The 16,604-nt window shown below is 38.0% G+C and overlaps 1 protein-coding gene and 1 pseudogene across 2 annotated transcripts in view; both read right to left on the reverse strand.

Annotated features, from left to right (window-relative positions):
• Positions 1-2,866: 2,866 nt before the first annotated feature.
• Positions 2,867-3,683, reverse strand: LOC147617074 (nudix hydrolase 14, chloroplastic pseudogene; annotated as a pseudogene).
• Positions 3,684-15,807: 12,124 nt separating this feature from the next.
• The window catches only part of HSA32 (Aldolase-type TIM barrel family protein), a 52,565-nt gene continuing 51,768 nt past the window's right edge, over positions 15,808-16,604 (reverse strand). For both annotated transcript variants that reach the window (XM_086776687.1, XM_086776688.1), the window contains 2 exons: positions 16,319-16,530; positions 15,808-16,198 (listed from right to left, as the gene is read on the reverse strand). In XM_086776687.1, the coding sequence (XP_086632813.1) occupies positions 16,082-16,198; positions 16,319-16,530 (329 nt within the window). In that variant the 3' untranslated portion in view covers positions 15,808-16,081. The remainder of the gene's footprint in view (positions 16,199-16,318; positions 16,531-16,604) is intronic.

The following is a 16,604-nucleotide window of genomic DNA, read 5'->3' on the forward strand; positions in this document are numbered from 1 at the left end:
GTTTCAAAAGCTTTTAAAATTTAGCCACTTATCCAACTAACTATAAATTTTTCCTATTAGCTTATCCATAAATCCCATTTTTGGGAATTGATTAGCAGTATATTTAGTAGCTAATGCCTCTCTATGCGCAATACAATGGATAGCAATAAGAGTTGGAAACAACCTTTTAAGTCTAGCTACCACAGCTATTCATCTTCTTGTCACACAGTGCTATAGCCCATTGCTATAAATCTTTTTGTGTCTAGCTTCAAGTCTCCCGGCCTGGATTTTCCATGGCCTCTTAAGCACCAAGAGACTTGAAAAATCCACAATGGGCGCTAATTACCAACCCAAACATGCTCCGATTATGACCACACTTTGCAAGCATGTGGGGGTGGGCTCCGCATCTTCCCTTTCTATTTTGAATAGCTGCAAGAAGTTCATCTGAACCTCAAGTTGTGTTGTTAACTAAGTTATATAGACTATCAAATGTTTCTCCAAATGCCGATCTATGCTTTCATCAATGGACAAAGAAAAAAACTCACTTCTCCTCCTCAGCTTTGCCACTAAGCATGGAGCATTTCCCTTGCATCCATAGCATTTCCATAATTTCCATAGCTATCAATAAGAGGGATAAAAGGAGTTTTCATGAATCTCAAGAACTCTATAAGCCTCGGGATTCCATTCAAGCTCTTCCCTTCCAAAGCTTTGTAGTATACCGCCTGCATGACACTTATAACTTGAAACCTATAAACTTCCCCACTTCTCTGCAAGCCGGTCTCCAATGCTCCTACCACTTTCCCACCATTTTTAAGTAGCTTCTCCAATATCCTCTCAATGCTTTGGTGTTGATTTGTGCTTTCATGTTTTTCCTGAATGCTCCAATGTGCATAACTTCTGATCCTGTGGTGTTGCAAAAATGCTTCTTTTCTTTGATTCTTTGCAAACCTTGCATTTCACCACACTAGCTCACCATCTTTGGAATATGGTGACACCCACGAGTGATAAAACCTCCATGAGTCCCTAAATTTTCTTGTTAATCCTACCTTAGACTTTGAGCTGCTAGCTTGTGCAACTACATTACTCTCTTCTAAATCAGCCTCAAGCTCATCACTTCCTTCAGAAGTAGAGAAATTTTATCCAAAAAGTTCTCAAACATTTGTCTTCGTGCAACATCCTACTAGAGTGTTGTACCTCAGAAGGCACTGGGGGTGGTTGTGGCAGAACCCAACTATTTAAATTCAATTGTTTGAAACTTCCTGCTTATCAAGATCTTCCATTAATATGCAAAAACACAAATGGGTAATGGGGACACAATAAAATTTTGGGGAGAAAACATGATAAGCTTTGCTTCTAGCCATGCATTCTTAATCAAAGATAGCGCTAAACAAAAAAGAGCTCAAGATGTTTGATGAGAAAAAATCCAGATAAAGCTTCCCATGCTAGAAGAGGCAAAGATACCCACAATTACAAATTAGCTGCACCTCAAGACTATCTCAAGGGCCACAAACCTAGAAAATGAAAACAAAAACATCCATCAAGTCATACTTTGACATTCCCATTGGAAAAGAAGAAATATTTGGCACCATCACCTCCCTCCAAAGGATTACATGTAGTTGACCATTGCATACCTTTTTGATTTAAAAAAACACACATCCATATATGTGTGCATACATGTATTTATGTGGATAAATACATACATATGTGTACTATGCATGTAAGTACATATGTTGTGTGCAATTAGCCACAACAACAAGGAAGTCCAATTTGCAACATTTTTACGTTCAAATTAATGATATTGAGCCAATATTTGATGTCAAAAACCAAGGAGTCAAATCAATGATATTGAACCATCTTGTAAGTAAGAAAAGGATAGTAATAACGTATCGCAAAAGGTTCATTAGATTATTTTCAAAAATTTCTTTAAGCTGTTTCATTGAGAGTCCCAAAGATAGACATCACATCTTCTTTGGGGTAATTACATATATTCCAAGTAGTTATGAATAAAAACCAAGGAATCAAATAAATGATATCGAACCATCTTGAAAGTAAGCAAAGGATAGCCAAGGAATCAAATCAATGATATTGAACCATCTTGTAAGTAAGCAAAGGATAGTAATCATGTATCTCAAAAGGTTTATTAGATTATTTTCAACATTTTCTTTCAACTGTTTCATTGAGAGCCTCAAAGATATCCATCGCATCTTATTTGGGGTAATTACATATATTCCAAGTAGTTACGAATAAATACCAAGGAATTAAATCAATGATATTGAACCATCTTGTAAGTAAGCAGAGGATAGCAATCGTGTACCTCAAATGGTTCATTAGATTATTTTCAACATTGTCTGAAGCTGTTTCATTGAGAGCCCTATTCAAAAAAACTAAGTTACCATATGGTACTTTATTAGAATTTCCAAGTTACGAATATGTAATTTCATCTCAAAGGTAAGTTACCAAATGGTAATCCCAAATGGTAATCTTTTTGGGTTCAGGTTACAAGGAGGTTAGTGAAATCAAAGCTAAGGAGCCTCTTTCATCTTGACACATTGTATGCTCATATGATGATTTTTATGACAAGGGTTCCATATGAGGAAGTGGATTGGAAAAGAGTGGAAAGTATATGATATACATGACAAGGGTTCTATGAGGAAGTGGATTGGAAAAGAGTGGAAAATATATGGAAAGATTTGAATGATCATAGTCGAAGGCCTTGGTAGATGGCATGAAGAATAACTTCAGTATTTAGTGAATCTTATATTTAGATGCCTCACAATACATTAGGGTTCTTGTCTCCTTGAACTACTAGGTTTTTTAGAATTCGTAACATCGCAAAAAAACAAAAACAAAAAAAAATTGTCTCAATTGGAGTTCATGAGAAAATGTGTCAGTTGGGTGCATTTAGAGGAGCTAGTAATAGTCCCTCCCTTTCACCATTTGCTACAAGTGTTTTTGTGTCTGTTGTCGTTGATCGCCATAAAGGTTTGTACAAAACTACATGTACTTTTATGAACTCCTCGTGCTCTCTAAGGCCCATTTTCTCATGACCTTGTAAAGAATAAATCACCTCTTGTTTTACATGGCTTTTGTAGAGGTATAAAGTGATTCTTTCATCACATCCACCCGGAGAAGAGTATATTTGTTGTCCAGTTCGCTTGTCGAGAAAAAAAGTAAGATTAACCAAATCAACAATCTTTATCTGTAGATCTGTTTCCCCCTCTTCCTCATGAGCAGCAACACCAACAAAGTCTCCCGCATCATCATCCACAACATGCGTGCAGGCAGCTCAAGAAAGCATATGACCAATTGGAACCCGGCTTGCTCTCTACAAGAAACAACATGCATTCCTCCATTGCATTCTAGTAAAATAAGAATGGCTACTACTCCACCACAAGCAAACACAATACCTGGAAGTGGTTTGCCATTGGCATCATCTCTATCACCTATGCCTTGAACTTCACAAACCCCACACACTGCCCAAATATATCAACACTCTGAACTATGACCCCTTTTAATGAGCAAGAAGCTCCTCCATTTATCGCTGGACCTAAAACACCTCTTTGACCCTTTAGATTGGATAATTTGGATATCCACTGCTTAAATGGGACTGATTCAGCTACTTTCCTGAGGTCAAAATATGATACATCAGGCACTCCGATAACATCAAAATAGAGACCCCCAACAGGATTGCTTGAGAAAGCCATGGTGTGGATATTTGCTTGGTTTGTGTGGCTAAAACGCAGATTGGTCTTGCTCTTGCTCTAGAAACTTTGAAAAGATCATATGAATGAAGGGTTTTGTTTGCAACATAAAGCCTAGGGCAACAACACCGATTAGGGTTTGCTCTAGAATGAAGCATCTCGTTAGCAAAACACATATCTGTATACTTTGGCTTCAAGGGGAAAACTCGAGAGATAAAATGCTAAATCAGGGCATCGCATACCCAACCTTAAACAAATATACCTTGCTAATACCTCATGTTTGTTGTTTTATGCCATGTCAATCACATGCATATATGGAGAGAAAGTCTACCTTTGACCTTTAACAAAATTTTCAAACACCTTTTCTTTTGTGTTTTGTTTGGAATCTATCTATCACAAAGAATAAGGCGCGTTATCATTTATAAGAGTGAAGGTCAAATCTAGAATGATTAGCTGTAGCTAAAAATTAAATTTATGTTATTGGAAATGCTCTAGAGGATATCAACTATGCTCTCACAAATGCATGGGGAGAAGTTAAATTTTGTCTCATAAGGTTAGTCCTTTGAGTGCATATGTAGGAGAAAGTGTAGAGAGAGAGAGAGGGGGGGAGGAGGGAGGAGGGAGAGAGAGTGAAAGCGAGAGTTATACTTCAACAAGTGTGGAGAGAGAGAGAGAGAGAGAGAGAGAGAGAGAGAGTTATATTTAATAGGTACATCAAAGCAGAAGCCATTAGACTTGTCATGGGTTGTGGTTGTGGATGTGCCAAAGGTTATGATTGTGGAGCGATGCTGGGTGGCTACATCAATTCATACTCAACCATGGTAAGATGAGAAATAAGACTCATGCAAATTTGTATGAAAGGAATTTTTCATGAACTCGTTGTTTTTCTTACTTCTTTTTGTAGTTGATCTTTTAGGTTTTGTCCTTTCATTATCAATATTTCAATCTTGTCATGTGGATCTAATTTTATAAGAGTGCCTTACATGTTGATTTTATGCAACATCCATTATTATCTCTATTAGAATGTATGACATGTCTCGTAATTGCAACTTACCATGCCCTCTACCTATACAAGTTTTTTGGGTAATCATCTCGAGTATGAAAGTAACCTATCCAAAACTTTAAAAGTCTATAAAGTTTCCTGATTGTAACTCAAGTTTTTTATTTTGTTACCAATATTAATTTCTAAGAAATTTTAAATTTATACTATGGTCGGATGGGGTAGCAACAGACAGGTGGATTTTGCCCTTAAGAGCCTGTGTATTGTCACCACATTGCATTTATGCACTACAACACAACCCATGCATAGCGATGCTTGTTTACATCGCTACGGGCATCGATATGGGGTATCACTTAGGCAACCTCATTAGCGACGCCTAAACGTCGCATAAGTGATGCATAAGCATTGCTTAAGCGACACATTTTGCATCACATAAGCGACGCCTAGGAGTAGACGTTGCTTTAATAGACGCAAATATCTAGAGCATTGCTTAAACGATGACGGGCATTGCATAAGCGATGCTCGACGAGTATTTTAATGATTAAAAATCCAGTTCTCTCTCTATTGCTCTAGCATGTATTTTCTTTGGAATGACGATTCTCTCTATCTCTCTGTCTCTCTCATTATTACAATACTTCTCTCTCTTACACACACATACATACAATATCAAAGTACTCATTCTCTCTCTCTCTCTTACACACACATACATACAATATCAAAGTACTCATTCTCTCTCTCTCTCTCTCTCTCTCTCTCTCTCTCTCCTCAAATTGGATTGAGCACTCTCTCTCTCTCTCTCTTGACTTGAATTGGATTGAGAACACATTAAAGAACTCTCCCTCTCTCTCTCAAAGGTCGAGCACACAAGTAAGCAATGATCAATTCAACATGGCGGATTATAACATCGGTAAGAAAATTACATTTGTGCATAAAGTTGAACAAAAATAAAAGCTTATGTAAATATAAGTAAGCGTACAAGAGTACAAAGTATATAAAGTGATCAAATGTTTGTAAATGGTAAAATATGATGAGACAAATGGTAGAATGTGAGGCCGGCATAGTCTACCTAATCCTATACTCATATCTATGGGTAATAATACGTATAACTATGTACAATGTTGCCTCCAAATACAAAATGCGGCTCAAAACAAGCTAGGGATCTAGAGCAGGGAGAACGAGGATCCTCTAGTCTCCATGGTCTGTACCCTTGCTTCGTCGACATAGATTTGTACCCAATGGCACTTTATCGATCTATTTTTGTCATGTCCTCATTGAAAAGATGCAGAGGAGAAGAGATCTTGAGCTCTTGCAAGCACACACACACTCACACAAACCCTAGAAGAGAACACACAAGGTGAGAGGCTGAAAATTCTTCTTCTTCTTCACACAACAAAAGAGGTCTACAAAGAAGATAAAGTGACTAGCACACATAATAGAGTATATACAAGCGGTCCATAATGTGCACGCGCTTAGAGGAGTGGGTAAATGTGGACTAGTCAGTGTAGTCCAGCTTTAGAATCTCTTGCGAAGATATGTCGGTGCTAGCTACCAACCCGCCACCAGTGATGTAAATGTCGAACGATCATGGAGGCACCTCGTGAGTGTCAGCTCATGTTGAGATTGACATCTAAAAACACTCCCCCTCAAGCTCAACTCTAGCTCATGAACTCCAAGCATATCTCAAAATCTACGGAGCTTCTCAGCTCCCAAGGCCTTCGTGAAGATGTCAGCAACCTGATCATGTGTGCTGGCGTAGGCCAAGTCGATGTCGCCTGCCAAGACTCTCTCCCTAGTATGAAGTGATAATGTACCTCAATGTGTTTCGTCCGTGCATGGAAAACTGGGTTCTTGGCCAAATGTATACTGCTAAGATTGTCACAATATATGACAACCTTTCTCTCCACATGCAACCCCAAATCAGCAAAGTAGCTTGTGTAACCAAGCTACCTCACACGCTGCCACTGCAGCTCCTCTATACTCTGCCTCTGTACTCGACAAGGCAAATGTGGGTTGCTTCTTGCTACTCCATGTCATAACAGCACTCCCCAATGAAAACATAAATCCACTGGTTGATCTCCTGTCTGAAATGCTACCTGCCCAATCTGCATTTGTGTAACCATATAGCTCCAATGGTACACCTACTGCATAAAACAATGCATAATCAATAATGGCCCTCAAACACTGAAGTGTGAATCGCACACTACCAAGATGTGGTTTGCACGCAACCTGCATAAACTGGCTCTCTAAGCCAACAGTGTAACTCAAATATGGCTTGCTGATCGTGACATAAATCAAACTCCCCACAATCTTCTTGTACATAGTGGGATCCTCGAACACATAACCTGCATCCACACTAAGCTTGCCATTTTGATCTAATGGCACTGAGATTGGCTTACAATCAGCCATCCCATACTTGGACAACATGTCCAATACATACTTTCTCTGTGACAGCCAAATACCCTCAGGTGTGCGAATGACCACAATTCCTAAAAAGTAACGCAAATCTCCCAAATCCTTCATCTCAAACTTCCTTTTGAGAAGACTTTTCACATGCTCAATCTCATCCAAGTTGTCACCCCCAGCAATAAGATCATCTACATATATGGTGATGATGATCAAAATACCCTTATCACTCTTGCGCACATACAAAGAGTGATTTGCATCTACCATATAAAAACCATATAAATACCATATATGGTGATGATCAAAATACCCTTATCACTCTTGGGCACATACAAAGAGTGATCTGCATCTACCATATAAAAACCAATAGTGACAAGATACTCAACAATCTTGTCATGCCATGCTCGTGGATCTTGCTTCAGCCCATACAAGGTCTTACGAAGCTTACATACATACTTTGGGTGACCTGTATCCTCAAAACTAGGTGTGGCTGATCCATATACACTTCTTCTTGCAAGTCACCATACAAGAAAACATTTTTTACATCCACAGCCTTTAGCTGCTTTGCAGCCACCGCAATCACAACTCTCACAGTTGCCATCGTTGCAACCGAGGCAAATGTCTCCTCATAATTAATCCCATGTGTCTACGAATATCCTTTGGCTACCAATCTAGCCTTGTACCTATTTATGTTACCATCACTATTATGTTTCACCTTATACACCCACTTACAGCCAATAGCTTTCTTGCCTTTAGGTAATGGCACCAAATCCCAAGTCTCGTTTCCATAAAATGCATCCATCTCCTCATCCATAGCTTTCTCCTAACACACATTTCCAATAGCCTCATCAAAAATGTGAGTTCTATAACCTGCACAAATTTTGCCATGTAAGCATATGATGTGCCACATAACCATCATAAGTCAACCTCTGTAGAGGGTTTTTGACTCTTCCAAATCTTCGTAACTTTGCATTCATGGCTTCCATAGCCGTCTTCACACCAGGTGTCCTCATTGCTGGAATCTCAAGCTCCTCATCATCAAGGCTCATCTCCGAGCAACTAGACTCTCCACCAATGTCCTATAGAAATATCTGGCATACAAAGGGAATTAACCACTTTCTCTTTGCCTTTATGTGATGCACCAACTACATTTTAAGGACTGGTATTATGATGCAGCCTACCACTCCATGGTCTATCAACAGAACTGCTGGATGAGGACTCTCCTGGTCCACTAAATGACTGTGATTGCTGACTTGCATTCTATGTAACCGCATTTCCACTTATTACATTAGCCCCAATAGCATTCTTTTTAGCAGCATACCAGCTACTCATCTCATCAAATACAACATCCCTGCTTACCCTCAATTCACGTGTAGCAAGATTATAACATCTATATCTCTTTTGCTCAAGGGAATACCCAATAAACACACGTTTTTCTGCCTTGGATCCAACTTACTATAAAACTCGTGGCACATGCACATATGCAATACATCCAAAAACTTTCAAGTGAGATAAATCAAGTTTTTTGCCAGTAAACTTCTCCTCTAGCGTTACATCATGTATGGCTGCAGTAGGAGTCATGTTCATGATATAAACTAATGTAGACACAGCCTCGGCCTAATAGCTATGCGGCATATTCTTCTCTGCAAATCAATGCTCATACTATCTTTGCAATGTGCCTATTTTTTCGCTCAATAACTCCATTTTGCTACGGAGTGTATCTACATGTAAATTATCTCTAAATGCTATTCTTTTGCAAGAATCCAGTGAACTCATTGAAGTATTCTCCCTCCCTCCATCTGACCTTAGGCACTTCACATGCTTTCTTGTCTTTTTTTAGCCAGCCATCACTCTGAAATTTGCGTTCTTGGTGATCACGTACATCCAGGTGTTCTTGGACTAATCATCAATAGAGATATCCCTTGATCGATGGTGTCCTCATGGGACCACATATATCACTATGTGTAAGTTGTAATTTTTGGACATCCCTAACTAATCCATCTTTTGGGATACACCTAGGTGTGCTTGTCCTATTCATCAATGAAAGTCAAGAGTAGGTTGATTCCTCCTTTGACTTATAGCTGCCCCCTGAGAAAAGACTTTGCCTTGGCCTAATCTCCCACACACATACTAGTTTAGATTTGTTGAGATTCTTGCAAGAGCATTGCAACCAAATCTGTGAGAATAATAGATACCAAAGAACTGCCCGGATAGACCTATCAATACATGCCAACAGAGCTGCTCCCTGAGATCTTGAACTCATCCATCAAATCTCCCTCATTCATATGCTCGGACTCTAACTGCTAGCACAAGTAGGCCATTTATGCCTTGTTACACACACACCTGGTAAAGCGCAACAAGCGCATCCCAAGCATACTTTATAGTTTTTCATAAGAAAATATGAGGAATAATGCATGTGCATGTGCATCCCTACCATCCCACCTGGCTTGTTCTGTTGTGGGAGGTGCAAAGGCATATGCCATAGTTATCTCTGAACTTGGATCAACATCCAAAGTACCTGTACTATGCTGTTATGCTGGCGAGACAGGGCATGCCTCAATGCCAATAACAACATTCTAAAGCCGTTTGGCACCAATACATAATGCATCATATAGGACCATAATGGGTAGTTGTCCCATCAAGCTTATTTTCAGCGAAAAGCATCCAAAATACATCAATTCCTGTCATTTTACCTACAAATAACTAATCTCTGACACAGAATGCAAATATCCCAACTACCTACATGTATTGTCAATGCCCACTAAATGCAACTGAAATGGATCTGTCAGTAGATCACTGATGATGATGGAAACCTACAGTGTATGAAAAGTTACAATGTAGCGTGTGGAAATGATACTTAGCAAGAATGTGAAATTGCATGATAAAATTAATGATAATGTTGAAGCTGTTGAAGTTATTGATGCTATAAAGTGTATAAAAATTTACAAAGTACAAAGTGTGAAAATGATACTCAGCAAGAATGTAGAAATCGATGATAATGTTGATGATGCTATTAAAGCTATTGAAGATGAACTCGAAGATATGATGCCAAAGATGGTGACGGCGGCCATGTCTATGCACCAAATGTTACTGCTAGTGTTGCAGAAAACCCAAAATCGAACAAAAACAGTTCCAAATGATACTCCCTCAAGATGCCTATGGAAAGCTTACAGCATGCAAACGAGCTCTTAAACGCTCCTAAAATACTCCGAAATGCACCCAAAAAAATTATTACTTCACAGTATATGGTATACCTTCTCCACCTAAGAGGATAACTCAATCTAAGATAATCAAAAGAGCAACTCAAGGAGAAGATAACAAGGGGGTGGGAGCTAAGAGAACCTACTTTGATAGCAATTGTTGGAGTGGAGATCAATGTAGCAACACACACATAGATATATAGTAAGAAAGGAGAGAGAGATGGAAGTACAATGCTCAAAAGTAGATTAATGAGAATGTGTGAAGTACAAGTGAAGTGACATGATAAGGGCAATTACACTCATGCATACATACGCTCAAGGAAAAAAACCTCCTAAAGAGGAAAATAGTGGCCTAGCCCCCACAAGCCTACGTCCACACATAACTACAATATGAATGCTACACTTATAATGCAACTACTAGCATTTAATCTATATAAAGGTGAAGGACATTTGTTAGCCTACACAGCACTTTCAAGAGTAAAGGAGGTAAATAAATTGTTTTTGTGATGGAAATTTTTCATGTTAATAAAATAAATGGAATGCCTTAAAAAAGAGCGATATAAAAGACAAAAAACATAAAGTAACAAGAAAATGAAAGTAAAATTATTTTTTGATTGTTTAAATACTAGATCATTAATTAAACATTTCAAAGAAATAACAAACTCTCACAACCTTATTACTTCAAATATTTTAATCTTACAAGAAACCCATACAAAAATAGCAAGAAAATCAATTTAAAATGACTATAAATCAAGGCATTCACAATATCCATGTGTACAACTTAAAAATTTTTAAATTTAAAATCACCACGGAATTAAAATAATTTGTGCTACTTTTAATCCAATTCTCTCAAAACCAATAACCATTTTATCACTTTATTAACCCCCATAGACACAAATTCAAATATTTTTACAAGTCTTTGAACTTTATCTAAAATATATACCTCATTTAAATAAAATAGTTGCACTAGTTGATTTTTATATTGATAAAACAAACCTAGCTTCAATAGCAATTAGTAACATTACGACTAAATATAAAACAATTTATAATATACAACTCTACAATAAACCAATTATGACTAAATATTAAATAATTTATACTAAACTACAAGAAACCAATTACGTCTAAATATAAAACAATTTATAATGTACGATTGTAATAAACCAAACTCAAATGGACCATGTTTGGACCAATTATAATAGCAGCATTATGACTAAATATAAAAAATTTATAATATATGACTACAATAAGCCAAACTCAAATTGACCATGTTTTGGATCAATTACAAAGAAGATAGAGAAAAAACATCCACATCCTTCACATGTTGGTCGGATCACTCAGCATTATATTGTTTACAGTTGTAAGCAAACATCTCAACATAAAACATAAGATAGAAGAAACAAAATAAATTTATACAACAATTCACAAAAAACTTTTTTGAAAGGAATAATGACATACGAACAAGATTACATGCATGCCTAAAAATCAGCACTTATTATATAATAACTAAAATCTTATTAACATGCTTTGAATTGTTGCTTTACTAGCAAATTGTTAAAAGCTCATGCATTCTTCTTATAACAACAACATGAATGTAATCTATTAGCAATCGAAGAATTGCTAGCCATCAACTTATAAAGCATCCTTATGTGAGAGAGGGTACTAGTATACATGCCACAAGGGTTGATTCGAACCATGTATCTCTCTTTTGAAAGGCAAGGGCTCAATCGATGGGTTTTATTTGAAGAAGATAAAGCTTTTTTATATTTCTAGCTATCATCATTATCCTCTTTCAAATAAGAATATTCATCATGGTCCCCATCACTTTGATCCCTATCATCATCATTTGCACAAAAAACACCATCAAACAACCCAAAGCCTTGACACAATTTGTCAAGTTTCTTATACAAAGATTTGTGAAAAGCTAGAGGTAAAAGCCTTCCCTCATCTTTTGCACACGAGTTATAGTAATTCATAAGCAATTTTGTAACCCCCATGGTCCCATGCTTTCAGCTTTTGTAAAGTCACTTAGTAGATGCCAAATTTTATTTATTTATTTATGTTTTGGTGCATCACTCCATGTATAGCCATGAGTATCATGAAATTATTCACATATAGCCAGCTTTCCCATACACCTTCCACAAAGCAATCACGTATGATATAGCAAGCATACATGATATTTCTTATCAGGACCACCAAAAATGATATTAAAACCATTGCACCATTCTTCTTCACCTATCCTTCCCCTCCCCTCTCCTCCCTCTCCTCCTTCCTCTCTCCCCTCCCCTCCCCTTCCCTCCCAACCATCGCCACATTTTCACCGTCTCCTTCTTGTTCACCTCCCCCCTCCTCCCCTCTCCTCTCCTCACTTTCCTTCTTCTTCACCTGACCTCCCCTCCCCTCTCCTTTCCTCCCTCTCCTTCTTCCTCCCCTCCCCTCCTCTCTCATCTCTCCCAACCATTGCCACCCTTGCATTCTCTCCTTCTTCTCCCCTCCCTTCCTCTGAGCGCCTTCTCTTTGCTTTCCCCATAGCCACCTTCCAACCCTCCATGCGTCTCACTCTATGCCAGCCCTTCAACCATGTCCTCCAAGCCCCCCAGCCACATGCATCAATATTATTACAAATTGAAATAGTTAAATTCTCTCTCTCTCTCTCTCTCTCTCTCTCTCTCTCTCACACACACACACACACGACTCAACTCAGTATAACATATGCTAAAATGTAGGATATGCTCTCATTTTATACCAAAAAATAAGATAATGGTTTTACTATTCCTAGTGTGACTTATATTAGGATTGTGCTAAGCGAAAATATATGCAAAGAGGGAAAAATATTGGTATTTATCTAAAACAATGGGAAAGAAAATTTTATTGGTAGCACCTTATCATTATGAATGCTAAACATGGCTTCTTTTCAAAAGGATAGCAAGTGTTTCACGAGTTTGGAGTTCAAAACGATAATCAAATGAACCTACAAGAATAGGAATGTTATCTTATGAGATTCATAAGCTCTTTTATGAGCTTTTGCAAGGTCTTTTAAGAGGGAGTTTCTCCAAGACCTTACATGACCTTGTGAGTTCCTATCCACTAGTAAGAGATCACATGATTAGCACAAGTGGGATTACAGGATCTCTTTGAAGATTTTGTGTGATCTTATGATATATATGGGATCCTAATAGTTTCTAATTTAACATTGTGTAAGGGACGTTCTAGCAACAACTATACTTTCAAATACTCATTCATATAAAAGACCATGACTTTTAACTATATTTTCAAAGTGTAATTCGTTTAAAAAATGTATTATAATATCAAAAAGGATTAGACATGTAGAGACATATCAAGTGAGGAAAGAAAGTATCTTTACTTTATGATTAGAAAAGTAAAAATTTATTCCAAATTATTGTTAAAGAGAGAGTGACTAGAAGGTTGGAGTAAGAGTCTAGGTTATGAGTGGAATAAACATGTAATTTTGTGACTTTTAATTAGGTTTATATTTAATGATCTTTATAAAAAAAATGGAGGTCTCAATGGCTAACAGGATGATATTTATTTTGTAATCAAGTTCATTGGACATTAGAGATTCTCAAAAAAAAATTCCATCAATTCCCTAGATTGTCTAACTAGGAAGTGCTCCATTTTCTCTAGTTTGCACACTTCCTAGTTATGTTCGTTTTGAACTAGTAAATGAGATGGAGAAACCTCTTTTATAAAGAAAGTGTTCCATTTTCTCTTATTAAATCATGTCTTTTTAAACCCAAAACATAAGCTTGTGGAAATATGTTGGGCGTCGTTTAGAGGCAGCATGCAAACAACAAAGATGGCACATCAACACCAAGCCAAGCATAGAGTGTGTGTAGGTAGCCTGTATAGCCCTCTACAAACCAATCTACCATGTCCATGTTGTGGAACTAGACCATGGTTGCTATGGGCGACTGGACAAAAGTTGTGCCTTGGTGGAGATGAGAACCTTTGAAGGGGCCAACAATGCCATAGCCCTCAAGGTCTATTTGCCCAACTGACTACAACTTAAAGACTTCAAACCACATTGTTGGCGATGGCCTTCTCTCTGTCTTGATGGCTACAAGCACCACAAAAGCTGACATTCTACTTTTTCCATGAAAGGTTTATCCTAGATGCCGAGGAGAACCTAATATTGTCATCGTCTTCTTCTCTTTTCTCCTCGAAAGCTATGGAGAGCAAGCTATCATACTAATGTGAACTTGTTTTTTGTCCTCTTATTCTCCTTTCTCCTCCAAAGCTATGGAGTGCAAGCTATCCTTCTAGTAATGAAAGAACTGCTCTTCTAAGTAGTACTAACTATAAAGACATTGTTAGGCTCTAGATTGGTTTTCTCAACCATGACTAGCACAACTATGTGAGGGACGTGAATTAGTTGGCTTGAGTCACAAGGTGCTTTTCCCCCACAAAGGTGTTTGTTACTCAATACAATAACCATCTATGTGTTGTTGTCTTAGACCTATGTGTTTTAGTTCCAAATTCTTAGAACAAGACTACCTTTCTGTAGACCAAAATTGTGAGCTTTACAAAAAAATGGCCACAATCAAGCAATTGCTTACTTGGAATATAACCTTGAGAAATTCTTAGTTGCACTTATAAGTCACCATTACAATTGTGCTTTTCTTGGGTAGTTCAACATCAATGCCACTGACTAATAAATATAGTCACTCATTGAAGCGAGCAAAGGCCAAAGAAAGGCTTCAACACATCACACTTGCATCTGCTACCCAAGCTCAGTAGTTTTCTTTTTTAACACAATTTTATTACACCTGAAATCATGTAAGTTGACAAAAGAAACATTGGAGGAGTGAAAATGCCCTTTAAAAGAATCCATGACTTCGTGTATCAATAGTAGCTTAGCTCGAAATCATGCAGCACCCACAAAAAAGAGACCCTATTGATTTAAAGAGAATTCCTTATTATACTAGGGCATAATCTCTCAAGTTGCAATTATTAGTTGCACTCTCCATCCATTATCAAAAGGCCTGAAGCATGGCCAAATGCGTAACACATTATCCATGTGACCAACGTTAAGGCTCCTCCTCCCAACACCCTCTGATAATGAAAAACTGTCGCCTGTAAGACGAAGTTGAGTTGGAAGATTCAACCTTCAAATCAATTTTGTAGCCCAGTAATGAGGGCCAAAGGTTTCAAGGGCACAGGTCCACCATGACTAATGTACAATACTTAGACATACAATTTGGCGAACACATGGATTTGATTTTACCATGTTAACAAGCCCATGTATGAATCTATTTCATTTCATAGAGTGGGCATATGTCTAGAGACTTCGGCTAAAAAAGAGAGCATTGAAGTAAAACAGAGCAAGTCAATGGTTAATACCTCAGCTACAGCAAGCCTTGTCCCATTTAAGTGCTGTGAGTTTCCTTATAGACAAGTGGAAGGTTCAAGTTTTATTTCCCAAACTGGACAAAAACAAAGCTGTAATTCCATTGACTTCGAGAAGAATCTGCCCATCTGTTAATACCGCAGAAAATAAAGCCAGTAAAGAAATCAAGTTATCTCCCATTAATACGGCAGAAAACTAAGCAAGTAAAGAAATCAAGTTATCTCCCAAACTCAGCAAAAACTAGAGTGCAATCTTGACTCCATGAGAGTCTACTCGCGAAACCTCAAAACCAACTGCAATCTTGACTCACAGAGTCTACTAATTTCTACATGATGGATATACATCATTATAGAAAGACTGTGTGTGCTTGACACAACAAAATCCTATTACCATCTTTTTTAAGTTATAATCTGCAACCCCAACCAACATGCTACATTTTTTGTCTGGGCAAGTGCCTGTGACCCCAACCACTAGCACCTCCCCGATTCGCAGCAGAACGTAAACACTCCAGCCTCACCGCATGTGAGTGGTCAACAAACAAATTAACCTGCAAAACCGAGTTGCTAGAAATATGGCTGAGAAAATCATCAAAAATGTCAACAAACGCACAGATACACCAGTGTTGTCGCCAAGACCAAAATCACAAGAGAGTGCTGTAGAACATTACTCCTGATCCATAGTTGTTGACAAACCACTGCAAACTTTCGGGCTCATCCGCCTCAAACATGATCCTTTGAAGCCCTAACCGTTCAATCATCTTCGCTACCAGATCGGTTCGCCATACGTCCACATCTTTTGTTATACCCTCTGCATCAAACATGATCATGTCTGCCCCAGCTTCCAGGCACCTTTCAGCTCTTCTAATCAGAGCGTCCATCTCTGTTGGTGAGCAGCACAATGATGAGCGTGTCACTCAAGCAACACAATGATGAGCATGCCATTTAAACAAACTA

The sequence above is a fragment of the Cibotium barometz genome, chromosome 37 (genome assembly GCF_041138505.1).
Source record: "Cibotium barometz isolate CiBa-2024 chromosome 37, ASM4113850v1, whole genome shotgun sequence".
Taxonomy (NCBI): Eukaryota; Viridiplantae; Streptophyta; class Polypodiopsida; order Cyatheales; family Cibotiaceae; genus Cibotium; species Cibotium barometz.